The sequence below is a fragment of the Erpetoichthys calabaricus genome, chromosome 15 (assembly GCF_900747795.2).
Source record: "Erpetoichthys calabaricus chromosome 15, fErpCal1.3, whole genome shotgun sequence".
NCBI lineage: Eukaryota > Metazoa > Chordata > Cladistia > Polypteriformes > Polypteridae > Erpetoichthys > Erpetoichthys calabaricus.
Genome location: NC_041408.2, coordinates 3,485,621 through 3,501,326, shown reverse-complemented (window position 1 = coordinate 3,501,326; position 15,706 = coordinate 3,485,621). Strand labels below are relative to the sequence as shown.

Below are 15,706 nucleotides of genomic sequence, written 5' to 3'. Positions count from 1 at the left end.
TTAGTATCTTTGTAATTTTAATGTTCACAAAAAATAATTTCCGTTTATAAAATTATTGATTACTGCAGTGGGTTGGCGCCCTGCCCGGGACTGGTTCCTGCCTTGTGCCCTGTGTTGGCTGGGACTGGCTCCAGCAGACCCCCGTGACCCTGTGTTCGGATTCAGCGGGTTGGAAAATGGATGAATGGAAATTATTGATTAGAACTCAAAGTTGTATGCGATGTCTCTAAAGTAATCAATTACATTATCCATCCATCCATTATCCAACCCGCTATATCCTAACTACAGGGTCACGGGGGGTCTGCTGGAGCCAATCCCAGCCAACACAGGGCACAAGGCAGGAAACAAACCCCGGGCAGGGCGCCAGCCCACCGCAATTACATTACGATTTTCAAAATTTTGGGCTATTCCTTCGATTCTAATAAAAAATAGCAGCATGCTTCTTGTTTCTCTGATTGCCTGGATTACCGTCATGATGCAAAAATAACGCTTTCAGTGAGAAAGTAATACACGATGCAGTGTGTGTGGGTAACGCAACAGTTTTGATATTGCACTGTCTGCGAGGTGCTGATGGTTCTTCAACACGGCCACGCACCACCGATAATCAGGCGGCAAAAACCGTAAACGCACGTCTTAGTGCTGGCAGAAAAATGCGCGAAATCCAGTACAATTATACAGTACTATATCCCATAACACGGATTACATTTGAAGTACAATACTCACCTTTTATGGAGGCATAACGCATACTATGTTCAGTGGAACACGTCGATCTGTGAGTGGTATAAGAACACTATCTGAGTGAACTATTTTTATATTCAATGTTGGGTAAGGTTTATTAAATTTTTAATTGCAATTATAGATATGTACATAAATACGGGGGCAAAATATAATGGGGGAGGAATTACCGGGGACGAAATGTGGGGGGCAACTTATCTGGACGCCCACTGAGACAGTGGGTACAGACAAACAGACATACACATAGACCAGCGCAGCTACTGGGCTCCACGCATGTGCCTCGATATCTTTCTGTCATTTTAACTATTGTGACAGCAAATAGAGTTCCCAGTAGATATGCATTGTGGTCTGTGGGTACTCAGCATGTTAACACGCTGTGGTTATTATGTCACGGCGTGTTTGCATTTTCAGTTAGACTGTCATGTTACGTTTCTTTAGTTATTTGTTAGACGTGCAGGCAGAAGGTGGATGTCATTCAGCCCCCTCTGTGCATCTGCTGGTGTCGTTTGGCAGATTTGTTATTTCAGGTGTTTTGAGCACTGAAATCTGCGTGTCCTGTGGCTCTTTGTTATCCGCTCTCTTAACAGCGTGTGACACGCCATTTACTTCAAACACATATTTTGCAGTTCATTTTGTTCTGAATATGGCTGCCAATTCTTTGAAGCTTACAGTCGACTCCTTCACCATCGTTGTAACGATGAACAGCAGAGAGCACCTGCGACAACGCACCGCTCACGCTTACCTTTCATCCATTGATGCTGTCGAATGCCGATGTATAACCTTACGCTGCAGAAAAGTTTTTCTCTTCCGTCATGCTGTGTTTATTTTTTAAACGTGCTTTCTGGACACGTGACACCCACATATAGGTCTGAGAGGGGTCTTTTTAGGAGACTTATCGACTGTAGACAGAAGCTGGCTGTGTGTCGGAACACAAGAGCACTGCTTTCAATTCATATTATGAATCCTGAATATACCGTATATGCTCACGTATAAGTTGGGTCTTGAAACCCGACAAATTGATCATAAAATCAAACCCCGACTTATACGCCCGTTCAAAAATACGACACTTACATTTTTATTTTTAACATCTTCTTGTCTCCTCCAATCTCTCATCAGTTCCTCAGACACATTGCATTTTGTTGCAGCAGCTCAGTTACCAATTTCTTTCACCACTTCAACAACTTTTAATTTAAAACCAGCTTTATGTTTTCTTCTGATTGAGCGCTCCATCGTAAATAAGGGACGCTCTTATGATAAAGGGGTATGAGGGTGTGAGACACAAAAAAAACACAAATCAGTGCAAACGTTGCTTCGGAATAGTTCAGGTATTACCGTGTGGTCACAGAGGCACAATACATAGAAAAGAAAAAGGCCGTGTGCTCCGTGGTTACTCTGTCAGGTGGGAATTAGCATATCGCAATCTCTTGGACCAATAGCATGAGTTTTCTGCATTTGACTTATACAACCGACATTATAAAATACCGGAAATTATACCGTAAAATCAAGCCCTGACTCATCCGTGGGTGAACTTAAACGCGAGTATATATGGTATGTATATACTGTGTGTATCAATATGTGTGTATATATTGTAAGGGGTGTAACTCGGGACGCCCATAGCCTTGAAGAACCGGGGGATGACCTGCACGGGGCATTATCTCCCCATGAATGCTACAAGGCAGCCCCCCTGGGTTATGGTAGCACCACCGATTCCCACAGGGCATCTTGGGAACTGGAATTCTTTGGCTCAGCCTTGTTGGCATTCTGTAGGAGGGGCACAAGGGGGCATCGAAGGAACTAGCGAGCCCCACTTTGTCGTCTCCAGCCCAACCCAGAAGTGCCAGTGTAGTGTAGTAATGCATTTTATTACTAGAAACTAGCGACCTGGCGTGCGCTACGCTGCGCGTTGGATGACCACAGTTGAAGGACTGCCTGTTTAAACGTGGCTGCCAGTCGTGAACTGGGTCCTTCATCGCACCGCATTTGATTTTTGCATGGGAAACAAAATTTCAAAACAAAACCCATGATTGACGAAGTGTGGGACGCAGACTAATCAGAAGGGGTTTCAGTTGCCTTTCGTTGTGCGGCAGAGATGCGTCGTTGAGCTAATCTGTGTGAATGCTGACTGTCCGTTTCTTGCGAGCGACTGGCACGCCTTTGCGTCTTTGCTTCGTGATGATGCTGTAATGTGTCCTCTCTCGCAGCAGCAGGTTCAGTTGCCTTTCGTTTCGGCATTGTTCCGTAAGGTCTCCTAGGTACAAGTGCACATGGGTATCTGAAGACGGAAAGGCATAGTGGGCCGGAAGGGAGAAAATAGAAAATCGCGGCTTGAAACACACGAATTGGTGACCAGGGGAACCATCCGACTCAGACGCGGGGCTCGAAATACTCACGTGCACAAAGGGGAAAGAACGGAGGGGGGGAAGCAGGAATTCTGAGAGGGGAAGGACTGGGGCTTTTCTACTGGGGCGGCTATACAGCCAAAAGGAACCCGGACACGGACGCCGCGCTGGGCTTTTATTATATAGATGTTTGTGATGCACCATCTGTTGGAATGACAAATGCAGCAAATTTTATTACAAAATACATTCCCATAGGTGGTGCACTGCAAACGTTAACACGGAGGTCTACGTTGATTTCTTAGATTTCCACCCGTCTTAAACGGGTAGCACAGCTAGTAAAACACAATTTAACTGAAACAGAAGCTTGACTAAAATAATGTTGTGATTGCAGTGGTATATATGTGCACATCTCTTTATATCTTAAAATTAATTTAAGGTTTATATTTGTCTGACATTTTTGTTTTTATATTTTTCTCTTCAGACTAGCAAGACAGCTACAGAAAGAAGTCCAGTCCTCAAATTCTTCTGATATCTCAGAAGACCAAAAAGTAAGAAAAAGGTCTTTGTAAAAACAGTGCTTTCATTTGAATCCAGTGTGCTGTTTAAAGTGTAAGACAGAAGGCTTTACGATCAAAGTTAAGATGTGATGTACACTGCAGGGGCACTAAGGGCTACAGTAGCTGTCAAAATAATACGATGTCTGAAACACAAACTGCTTCTTTCCGATTGTGGCAACATTTTGCAGGCAGAGCAGACCTCCTGGTGAGAAAGACGACGTGTCTCTCTGGCTGCTTCAGAAGCTGACAGTTTGATTTTCTACAAACACAAGTTGCGCAGAAAAATCTTATCGGCCAGCTCCAGGAAGCTGTGAGATATGGAGAAGCAAAAGTTTGTGTAGCTGACAGTTTTTTAATAAGACAGATCATGGGTTTGCTTCTTTGTTTTAGAATTTGGGGAGAGGCGCAGAGATAGCAGTGATGGGACGTAACTTCTGTGGCTAAAGATTAAAGAGAGTGCTTGAAAAATATCGTGGTGTCGGATTGAAAGTCAAGGATTAAATCATTTGCAGTTTTATGTGGTGTTTTTGTGTTCTCAGATAAAATATAATTCATTGGTGACCCATCCTTGCCTGATACTATTTTATGATGTAATGGCTGAGGTATTAGACACCTTAACGATTGCTGATCTGCTTTCTTATTTTCTCTCATTGTGTGACCCTGATAAAGTCACTTAACCTGCCCGAGCTGCAAGTGTAAATAATATCTTTATATAGATGTAACCTGTGGCATGGGGGGGGATTGGAAGCTGTAGCCCCCAGATACAGTGCATCCAGAAAGTATTCACAGCGCATCACTTTTTTCACATTTTGTTATGTTACAGCCTTATTCCAAAATGGATTCAATTCATTTTTTTCCTCAGAATTCTACACACAACACCCCATAATGACAACGTGAAAAAAGTTTACTTGAGGTTTTTGCAAATTTATTAAAAACAAAAAAACTGAGAAATCCCATGTCCATAAGTATTCACAGCCTTTGCTCAATACTTTGTCGATGCACCTTTAGCAGCAATTCCAGCCTCAAGTCTTTTTCAATATGATGCCACAAGCTTGGCACACCTATCCTTGGCCAGTTTCGCCCATTCCTCTTTGCAGCACCTCTCAATCTCCATCAGGTTGGATGGGAAGTGTCGGTGCACAGCCATTTTAAGATCTCTCCAGAGATGTTCAATCAGATTCAAGTCTGGGCTCTGGCTGGGCCACTCAAGGACATTCACAGAGTTGTCCTGAAGCCACTCCTTTGAGATCTTGGCTGTGTGCTTAGGGTCGTTGTCCTGCTGAAAGATGAACAGTCGCCCCAGTCTGAGGTCAAGAGCGCTCTGGAACAGGTTTTCATCTAGGATGTCTCTGTACATTGCTGCAGTCATCTTTCCCTTTATCCTGACTAGTCTCCCAGTTCCCCACAGCATGATGCTGCCACCACCATGCTTCACTGTAGGGATGGTGCCAGGTTTCCTCCAAACGTGACGACCTGGCATTCACACCAAAGAGTTCAATCTTTGTCTCATCAGACCAGAGAATTTTCTTTCTCATGGTCTGAGAGTCCCTCAGGTGTCTTTTGGCAAATTCCAGGCGGGCTGCCATGTGCCTTTTACTAAGGAGTGGCTTCCGTCTGGCCACTCTACCATACAGGCCTGATTGGTGGACTGCTGCAGAGATGGTTGTCCTTCTGGAAGGTTCTCCTCTCCCCACAGAGGACCTCTGGAGCTCTGACAGAGTGACCATCGGGTTCTTGGTCACCTCCCTGACTAAGGCCCCTCTCCCCTGATCACTCAGTTTAGATGGCCGGCCAGCTCTAGGAAGAGTCCTGGTGGTTTCGAACTTCTTCCACTTACGGATGATGGAGGCCACTGTGCTCATTGGGACCTTCAAAGCAGCAGAAATTTTTCTGTAACCTTCCCCAGATTTGTGCCTCGAGACATTCCTGTCTCAGAGGTCTACAGACAATTCCTTTGACTTCATGCTTGGTTTGTGCTCAGACATGAACTGTCAACTGTGGGACCTTCTATAGACAGGTGTGTGCCTTTCCAAATTATGTCCAGTCAACTGAATTTACCACAGGTGGACTCCAATGAAGCTGCAGAAACATCTCAAGGATGATCAGGGGAAACTGGATGCACCTGAGCACAATTTTGAGCTTCATGGCAAATGCTGTGAATACTTATGGACATGTGCTTTCTCAGTTTTTTTATTTTTAATAAATTTGCAAAAACCTCAAATAAACTTTTTTCACGTTGTCATTATGGGGTGTTGTGTGTAGAATTCGGAGGAAAAAAATGAATTTAATCCATTTTGGAATAAGGCTGTAACATAACAAAATGTGGAAAAAGTGATGCGCTGTGAATACTTTCTGGATGGTCTGTATATTGCAGCCAGCCCCTGATCTTTTTTATTCAATGACTAGCCATCCCCCGTGGCTCCGCCCATGTAGTAGTGAAATAGGACAGCAAGGAGGGCCCCACCCGGCTCCCCACTTCTGATGTCACGCTTCCCCCTCCCCTCGGCCCGCAGCCTCTGTCTCCGATTAGTGCGAATATTTAGCTCCTGCAAGCGAACTCTGATTCTTAGTGCAATGAGAGAAGTTGCAAAATCAACCGGAATGTTCAAGCAAATTCTAGAAAAAAAACGATCCAAATCCGTGAAGTAGTTCTCTTGTTCATTAGCGAAGTGGAGGTAATATACGCCATAAGTGAGGAGGGCCCTGCCCTGCTGCATGTCTCTCGGATTCGCAAAAATAAATCAGTACCACAAGCGAACTATGATACTTAGTGCGATGAGAGAAGTCGCAAAATCAACCAGAATGTTCAAGCAAATTACAGAAAAAAACCCGATCCAAATCCGTGAAGTAGTTCTCTCGTTCACTAGCTAAGCGGAGGTAAGATAAGCCCCGAGGCTAGCATGTGAGTGAGGAGGGTCCCGCCCCGCTGCATGTCTCTCAGATTCGCAAAAATAAATCGGTTGCACAAGTAAACTGTGATACTTAGCGCAACGAGAGAAGTCGCAAAATCAGCCGGAATGTTCAAGCAAATTATAGAAAAAAATCCGATCAAAATCTAATGGACATACAGACAGACAGATGTTGGATTATATATATATATATATATATATATAGATAATAGAGAGAGAGAGAGATGTTTAAGATAAATTAGATTAAGCCACTGAGCCAACAACGAGATGTGCAACTACAGTCGGCAAGTGACACACACCTTAGGACTAGGTGACATCACGCAGTGTGACATCATTTTAGGACTGTTACTAGTACTACTACTTTTTTTCATTACATTTTTAGACACATATATGATTATCGTGTTTATATAATCTAAAGGTAGTTCATTTTATTAGTGACCATTGAGAGTCGATGCTTCATAGATAAAGCAGCTAGTTTAGATGTGTCCAATTCCATAAGCTAACAATTAAATCTAATCTGGCATGTGTGCCAACATCCATCCATCTATTATCCAACCCGCTATATCCTAACTACAGGGTCATGGGGGTCTGCTGGAGCCAATCCCAGCCAACACTGGGTGCAAGGCAGGAAACAAACCCTGGGCAGGGTGCCAGCCCACCGCAGGGCGTGCCAACATTTAACATCCAAAATAAGAACACTAAGGAAGTTTAAAGCAGGAGGAAATTCCCCTAATCACTAATCTATCAAAGTCTTGGTTGAGTACAAAACATTTCATTTACTGCCAAGTTTATTCCCAAATCCTATCATCATCTTCATAGCAAAGTGGGTTCCTTTTCTCCATTTAAATTTACATTTCATTACTTTTTCACTTTTGGTATTTCATAATTGGCTTTCATGCCTAAAATGGTCATTTATAATAAGAGTACTTTTTTTCTTTACAGAAAACTCTAGGAAAAATTGCAACATGCCTTGAACTTCGGAGTGCAGCATTGCAGGTAGGTTAAAGGAAGAGATGATAATAAGAAGAATTTTTTGCATTTATATAGCGCTTTTCTCACTACTCAGAGTGCTCAGCAAGGTAATAAATGTACATTTTAAACAAAAACAAGAGCTGGGCACGCTATTGACTTTTTTCACTTTCTCATATAGGATATTATAGGAATCGTGAAAAAGTTTGACCTTGAGATTTTGATGAATCTTGACGTTTTAGACCAGGGGTCCTCAATTGAATGGATGGATAGACCATGGCACGCAAAATACTGTACTTTATCAGTCATGCTTTTATTGTTAGTGGTACTGTGTTTTAGCTGAATTAAACAATATATCACATCTCTTTTTATCTACTACAATAGTCTACTCATTCCCAAGATGAGTTCAAGCTGGAAGATTTAAAGAAACTGGAACCAAGTATGTATCTCCATATTCACTATCTTATATTTTTACAGCAGTGCTTTATTTTTTCCTCAGGATGAATATAATCTTGAAGAACTCAACATGTGCTATGATAGTAAAGACGACATTGGAAATGAATACTTGAGTGAATATTTATTTCAGTTATATAAACTTGTTCAGTATTTTTTGGGTTTCTTTTCACAAATGACATCCAGTAATTAATTTGTGAAAATTGAACTCTGCTAAGAATCCTGAGCTTCTTGCGTATTGATGAATGTCTGCCTGGTGGAGTCGCTGGTTTACTGCCATCATTTTCAATGATACCAAAAAGCTCATCTTTCTCACCTCCTCTGACTTTTCGTCTTCCTCACTATGTTGGCTTCATTTTCTGTTATAAATTGAATCTTTGCCCCACAGCAGTGTTTCTAAACCACTTGAGGGCTGCAAACATATTGATTACAATGGTATTAGGTAATGGTGGGATGTGTGGTGGGTCACCACTCACCAGAGTCCTCCCCCAGCGCTGACCATCACGCTGATTGAACCCCATACTCTGAGAGTCGTGTTCAGTTCACCAAGGGGACCTCCCCCTCACTGTGACAATGAAGGGGGTCCTCCCTCCCTTCTGGTGGGTCATGAAGATAATTATATGGTGAAGAATGGATTGTGGCACTAGAAGAGCTGGTGGATGTATCACGAGGAGACACCATGGAAGTGATCAGTTTTGTTGACAGTCCTCACAGTCCTCTTGCTTAACGTACTAAAAGGGGAAGGAGGAATGCAACAAAACAATATATATTATTGTGCATTTATTAAGAAAATACTAAAGGAGAAAGAAACACAGCAACAACAAAAAGTACAAAGTTTATAGTGAACAGCCCTGCCTCTGTGGTTTTCAAACACGTTTGAACTGCACTGCGAAGCATCTCAATTGAAGAATTGCACATTGGCAAACAGTCGGTGGACAGTCACGAACCTGCAACGTCTGGCGCAGAAGCGGTTTCCTTGCAGACTGAGCTAATGGGAGAATTTCTTTAGTCGCCTGCAGAAAAACTTTAAGTACGGTGTGGGTGGAGAGCGTCCTGGTGATGCCATCTGAGCTCTTCTCCCTCTATGTCAGCCCTCACCTTTCTGCACAGCATAGCCATTATTCTCCACCCGTCCGCAGCATAAATCCCATCCTCTTCGGCAAATGAGTTGATGTGGACTTGCAGCACGAGGCCTATCAGTCTGAAGATTTACACAGTGGTGAACGGCCGGTGGTCGGGCTTCAACCTACAACGTCTGGCTCAGAAGTGGTTTCCTTGCAGCGTGAGCTTAACAGGAGAACTTTTCTAATCAGCAGTAAAGAGACTGTTTCTGAGCGGTGTGGGCAGAGAACTTCCTGGTGACAACACCTGAGCTCGAGCTCAGCCCTCATCTTTTGTCGCCACTACAACCTTCTTACCACCATAGGGAGGCTCTTCCACTTCTCCCTTTCCAGGATTGTCCACAACACTCTCTCTTCTCTCTCTTTTACTCATTCTTTTGGCCCTGAGGTCTTCTCCTCTCACCTCGCAGCCACTTCTCCCATTTAGTTTTCAAGGTTGGGGCTGGGTCACCTTGTGAGAAGTCCACATACTGGCCCCTGGCATTACGACACTGACCTTTTTAGTTGTCTTAATCAGGCCGCGTTTTGTCAGCCAGACACTCACTCACACAACATTTCAAAGATGGATGGTTAATAGTTTTCTGTTTTATTCACTCATTTTCATAAATTTTGAACCTTCTTATCTATTTGACCTTTTTATGAACGTTTATTTCAAAATGAACAACGACCTGATGGCTTTGCGAGATGAAAACATAGCGCAGTATCCGCTCTCCCAATTCAAGGCTCTAGTTCAGTGCCCACTTGTAGTCTGGGTGGATTTTGCACTGGGTACCGTTTTTCTTCCACACCCCAAAAGACGCCCATGTTTATTGGTGACTTGAAATTGATCCTGGCTCAGAATTAATGGACATATTACTTTGTTATTTGAAGTGTGTTAGTTTTATTATTACATATTTGTTTTATGTTCCTTTATTTATATACAAAAAGTTAGGCAATTTGGTGTGTTTTTACAGACTGAAAGTATAATGTGAAAGGTTTAACAGTTTGCTGACTACATACACTGTGTTACGTGGTAGATGTATAAATGTATGAAGGCGAGTTAAAAATGATCCGCACTATATATATATATATATATATATATATATATATATATATATATATACACACACACAGTATATTGAATATATATATATATATATATATATATATATTCAAACTTGTGTTGGCGGCACTGTCTTTCTGCAAGAGGTCACTGCTGTGTCAGGTGTGAACGTGTTACGTCCGATCATTGGTAACTGCGGTGCAAGAATCAATGGCTGCCCCACTTGTGATTTGTACAAAAGAAGAGCGACGTGCAGTGATTTGTTTTTTTGTGGTCTGAGGATGTGCCTGGTGCTGCTATTTATCGAAGACTTTGTGAACAGTATGGAGAAAGTGTTTTGTCACAAAGAAGTGTGTATGAATGGATAGAGAAGTTCAAGGAAGGTCACACGTGTCAGCCATGAAGAAGGAGCTGGACGCCCATCCACGACTGATGACAACATTGAGTGCGCATGTGAAACGATTCTGTTGAATAAACAAGTGACAGTAGATGATGTGTCAAATCAGCCATGGCTCTGCCTATGCAATAATCCACGACAGACTTGGGTTTTGGAAGAAGCCCTTCGAGGATGAAGATTCATGTCTGATGAAGAGGTGGAGACAGCGGTGCATTTGTGGCTCTTGGCTCAGCCTAAAACATTTTTTAGTGAAGAAATACAAAAGCTTGTTGACAGATGGACAGAGTGCACTGAAAAGCAGGGAGATTATGTCGAAAAATGAGGGATTTGTCTTTTCTGAAAGTTGATCAAAATAAATTTTACAGCCGGGGTGCAGATAATTTTTGACTCACACTCGTTTATTTAACCGCTTATTACAAATAAATTGAAATTTGCTGATGTCATATGGAGAAAATATTTATACCCTGGAAATGAAAGAATGGGAGAAACTGCCCGGCCATATCGTTGAAGCAGATACTGTGCGGTGTCTGTTATTCAACACACTAACAGCGAACGAGAGTGCTGGGATGACTGCAATTCTCTGGTTTGGTTTGTAAATGTTATTGTGTAGCATTTAATCTTATTTCTTTCTTTGTTTTGATGTAGTTATCAAGAACATTCTGACTTACAAGAAAGACTTCCCATTTGATGTGCAGCCTGTCCCACTAAGGTACAAATGTTTCAATTTGCTACTTGTGTGATTCCTGCATGTGTGTTTTGTTCTTAAAGGAATACTCCATTCAAAAATAACTTTTTTATATATATATCTTACTTACTCCATGTAGTTTGTCGTGGTGGCCAAGAAAAATGTTTAATCTCACGTTTTCATGCAGAATGCAGAGAAAAAAAGTTTACGATAAACTAGAAGCCAATGGTGACCAGTGGTGTACGACAGTAAACGATGTGAAAAGCGTCCACGGAAAAATAATGACGTTACTTGTGTTGTATAAGCCACATGACAGTTATCCAGAAAGAGATCAGTTATAGAAATGAGTTTGGATATATTGGAGTGTCATTTTATGCTGCTGATCACGAATTTGATCATATTTTTGATATTTAATTCTTTTTACTAGGGAGCTAGCCCTCTGTGGACCCCTATCAGAGTGTCCTAGCCCTCTGAGTGCCACTCCCAGAATGACAGATTATAATCTTAAACATGTTAGGGGATTCTTGTTGGTGATTTTCAGATATTTGTGATTACAAATAAGATGTTCTTACTAGGGATCTACCCCTCTATGGACCTCTAAGATATGCAAAATCCGATGATTCCGCTGTGCACATTGACTAACTGACACATTGATACTTACTTACTTTTTGAAAATTAGGAAAATACTGGCTCCGGGAGAAGAAGAAAATCTAGAACTTGAAGAGGAGGATGATGGAGGGGCTGGAGCAGGCTCTCCAGATTCCTTTCCCATCAGAGTGCCAGGTAACATACTCTTGATTTCATTCCTTAATTAATTTAATAAATTAATTTGTAGATAAGAGGTGAATATGTTCTGATTTTAAACAATTATGACAGTTGATGCTTGCTGAGAAGGAACATCCATAAAACACAGCAGTGTCTCATTTGAACAACAAGAGTGATGTTTCTATATAATAAATTCACAAAGTGTGGGTGCGAGAATCCACTTTCAGTTCTAATTTTTATTGTTCCAAGTGTAGACATCTAGGACTATTTGGCACAGCCTGTACAGTGTTTTAGTTGTTCATGTGGAGGCAACATTGCAAATGGAAAGAGAAATAAAAACGCAGCTCGATTTTATGGACACCACCTTAGAGTCTCGAGGGTTAACAGGTCAGCCTTCTTCGGGTTATGAAGGAGCCATGCTGAAAATAATTCTAGCCATTCCTCTACTTTGTGAATATGTATTATAACTCTCATTATCATTGTCTTCTTTTGACTGTTTATTTTATGAGAAATCTCTTGGTTATGTTTTTATTTTTTTTTTTAACTTCCATAACTTTATCACTATATACATATACATATGTACAGGTGGAATCCCATTATAACGAAACTTACGGGACGATAAAAATATTTAATTATAACGCCAATTTTGTCATAATGAATATGGGGAAAATACGTAGAGTATTGTGACTGGGGTCGCCGTCAATTTGCCACGTCTAACGGCAGCAGCACAAGGACAGCTCCGTTTCTGCTCTGCCTTGTCTGGTAAACACTAAAAACAAGGAAGAGGAAAGTTGTTGGTTGTCCATTGTAGGAACAGTTACCGCATAAGTGCTTCTCGCACGATGTTTAACATTCTTCTCCAGACCACGTCTGCCAGAGTGGTGATTCCAAGCTGCTGGTGTTATTCTAATCCGACGATGGGAGCTGAAGCAGGATGGTCGCCTGTGTCGCGGCTCCTAACAACTCCTATTTCAAATGAAGTCTTGAAACTGTTCCTGCCTTCTCTATACAGTAATAAAGTACCTGTATTTTCCTTGGAAACCTGGACCTATTGTTAATCTGTGACCCTAACTTGACAATACCTTTATTAAAAAAAAAAAAAAAAAAAAAAAAAAAGCACTACTTTAACTACAAAAAATATTTAATTTGAAAATGAGACGTTAGATGTAACTTTTTTAATAGAAATATAGGTATGAAAATACAGAATGAAAACTAGTCATTAGATGAAGATGAAGGCCGATTCCAAAATGCTTTTGCCCCGTCATTTTTCTTCATTCCGGAATCAATGTTTCCCAGGATTGTTCATTTTTCTTTCAGTGTAAATTGACGTTGTTTCTCACTTTTTTTGTTCATCTCAAAGAAAACTTTGAGAGGCGCTATGAAACTCAAACTCGAACAGTACGGTATCTGAACACAACACAACTACCAACGCGGACACTCGGAGTAATGATTCAGAATACAGTTATGTGGATGATGTCACATCCACACTCTCGCCGAGCCTACCCAGGACCGGAAATTTCACAACAGACTGTCTCTCTCTCTTTGAGACAACCTGCCATAGTTCTCCCGGGACTCACCGCGGAAAGCGTAGGAGCAGCATTAAGTATTTTTTGCATCACATTATTATCTGCGGTGGCCATTTTTGATTGAAAAAACACTCGTTATTCTGAGATTTACATTTCGTTAAAATAAGATTTTTTAACATAATATTTTGTTAATGTTTGTCCGGGTCCACAAAAAGTAATTGATTTTGTGAAAATTTTGTTATTTCGGTATTCACTGTAACTCGATTTGACCTGTATGTGTGTATATATCAGTGAATTCTACAAGTTAACAACTATTCCTAAAGAAGACCACTCTGCTGTTTCTTTGCCTTGCCTCTACTTCTCATCAGCTTCATTTCTTTACCGCTTATGTATTTATGAGCTTACTTACATTAGCATTATTATTGTCTGCGTCTGTTACAGTTTGTATTGTCAGTGTATATTAATAATGCAGCTGTAAGAGTAGCAGATGAGCATTTTAGGTACTCGTCTTCTAAGTCTTGTTTTGTGCGGTAGTCTCTAATAAACAATACGCACTTTCATTAATTAAGTCTAAATGCTGCTTTTTTGTGTGTTGCATTGATGCTGCATAATTTCTACCATTATTTTTGTTTCATGCTCATTTCTGTTGGTCCTATGCATGGCTTCATCCTTCACTTTCCTAACTGCCTGTTGCACCCACAGGAGCCTTAGAAGGTATGATAAAAATTATTTTTCTGTTTTGCTGTTACTGTTTGATTATAATTTTCTACTTTAAAATTTAGTGTTTTTTTTCTTTATAAGACAGTGCTTTACATGCATGAATGTACTTCATTTTTGTTATTGGAGGAACAAATCCACTAACTCAGTTTGTCTAAATTAGCAATTAAAATTCTAGATCTTGGATAATAGATAGATAGATAGATAGATACTTTATTAATCCCAATGGGAAATTCACATTCTTCAGCAGCAGCATACTGATACAATAAATAATATTAAATTAAAGAATGATAATAATACAGGTGAAAAAACAGACAATAACTATGTATAATGTTAAATATGAACGTTTACCCCCCCGGGTGGAATTAAAGAGTCGCATAGTTTGGGGGAGGAACGATCTCCTCAATCTGTCAGTGGAGCAGGACAGTGACAGCAGTCTGTCGCTGAAGCTGCTCTTCTGTCTGGAGATGATCCTATTTAGTGGATGCAGTGGATTCTCCATAATTGATAGGAGCCTGCTGAGCGCCCTTCGCTCTGCCACAGATGTTAAACTGTCCAGCTCCATGCCAACAATAGAGCCTGCCATCCTCACCAGTTTGTCCAGACGTGAGGCGTCTTTCCTCTTAATGCTGCCTCCCCAGCACACCACTGTGTAGAAGAGGGCGCTCACCACAACTGTTTGATAGAACATCTGCAGCATCTTATTACAGATGTTGAAGGACGCCAGCCTTCTAAGGAAGTATAACCGGCTCTGTCCTTTCTTGCACAGAGCATCAGTATTGGCAGTCCAGTCTAATTTATCATCCAGCTGCACTCCCAGATATTTATTAATTATTAATGCGGTATAAACACTCACTGAGCAAATTATTTTGAACACCCGTACACCTGCTTATTATCTAATCAGTCAATTACGTGGCAGCAGTGCAACTCGGGAGCTTCAGTCCATGTTCACATCAAACACTGGAATGGGGACACAACGTGACCTCAGAGACTTTGGGCCACAACATGATTGTTGGTGCCACACGATGGGCCGATTTGTGTATTTCTTGAACTGCTGATCTCCTGAGAGTTTTCACACACAACCATCTCTGGAGTTTAATCAGAATGATGTGAAAACCAAAATAAAAAAATCCTGTGGACCGAGAGAAGTCAGGGGAGAATAGCCAGAGTGGTTGGAGCGGACAGAAAGATTATGGTAACTCTGATAACCACACTGTGCAATTGTGATGAGTAAAAAAAATCAAACTCCAAGACAGATGAGTTACTACAGCAGAGAAGACCAGTTCAGGTTCCACTCCTGGCAGTCAAGAACAGAAAGCTGAGACTGCAGTAGGCACTGGCCTTCTAATACTGGACAGCTGAAAACTGGAAAAGCACAGCCTGGTCTAACGAATCTCAATTTCTACTGAGGCACACCAACGGTAGAGTCAGGATTTGGTGCCCATGTGTGCAACCAGCCTTGTCTCAACAGTCCAGGTGGGTGGTGGTGGT

General features: G+C 41.4%; 1 protein-coding gene across 2 annotated transcripts in view; it reads left to right on the top strand.

Moving 5' to 3' along the window:
- The window catches only part of aida (axin interactor, dorsalization associated), a 30,436-nt gene that overhangs the window by 8,372 nt on the left and 6,358 nt on the right, over positions 1 to 15,706 (top strand). Inside the window, exons 2-7 of one of the 2 annotated variants that reach the window (XM_028820941.2) lie at positions 3,556 to 3,622; positions 7,483 to 7,536; positions 7,894 to 7,948; positions 11,168 to 11,231; positions 11,887 to 11,990; positions 14,201 to 14,212. In XM_028820941.2, coding sequence (XP_028676774.1) covers positions 3,556 to 3,622; positions 7,483 to 7,536; positions 7,894 to 7,948; positions 11,168 to 11,231; positions 11,887 to 11,990; positions 14,201 to 14,212 — 356 coding nt within the window. The remainder of the gene's footprint in view (positions 1 to 3,555; positions 3,623 to 7,482; positions 7,537 to 7,893; positions 7,949 to 11,167; positions 11,232 to 11,886; positions 11,991 to 14,200; positions 14,213 to 15,706) is intronic. The other variant, XM_028820942.2, reaches the window with a different exon arrangement.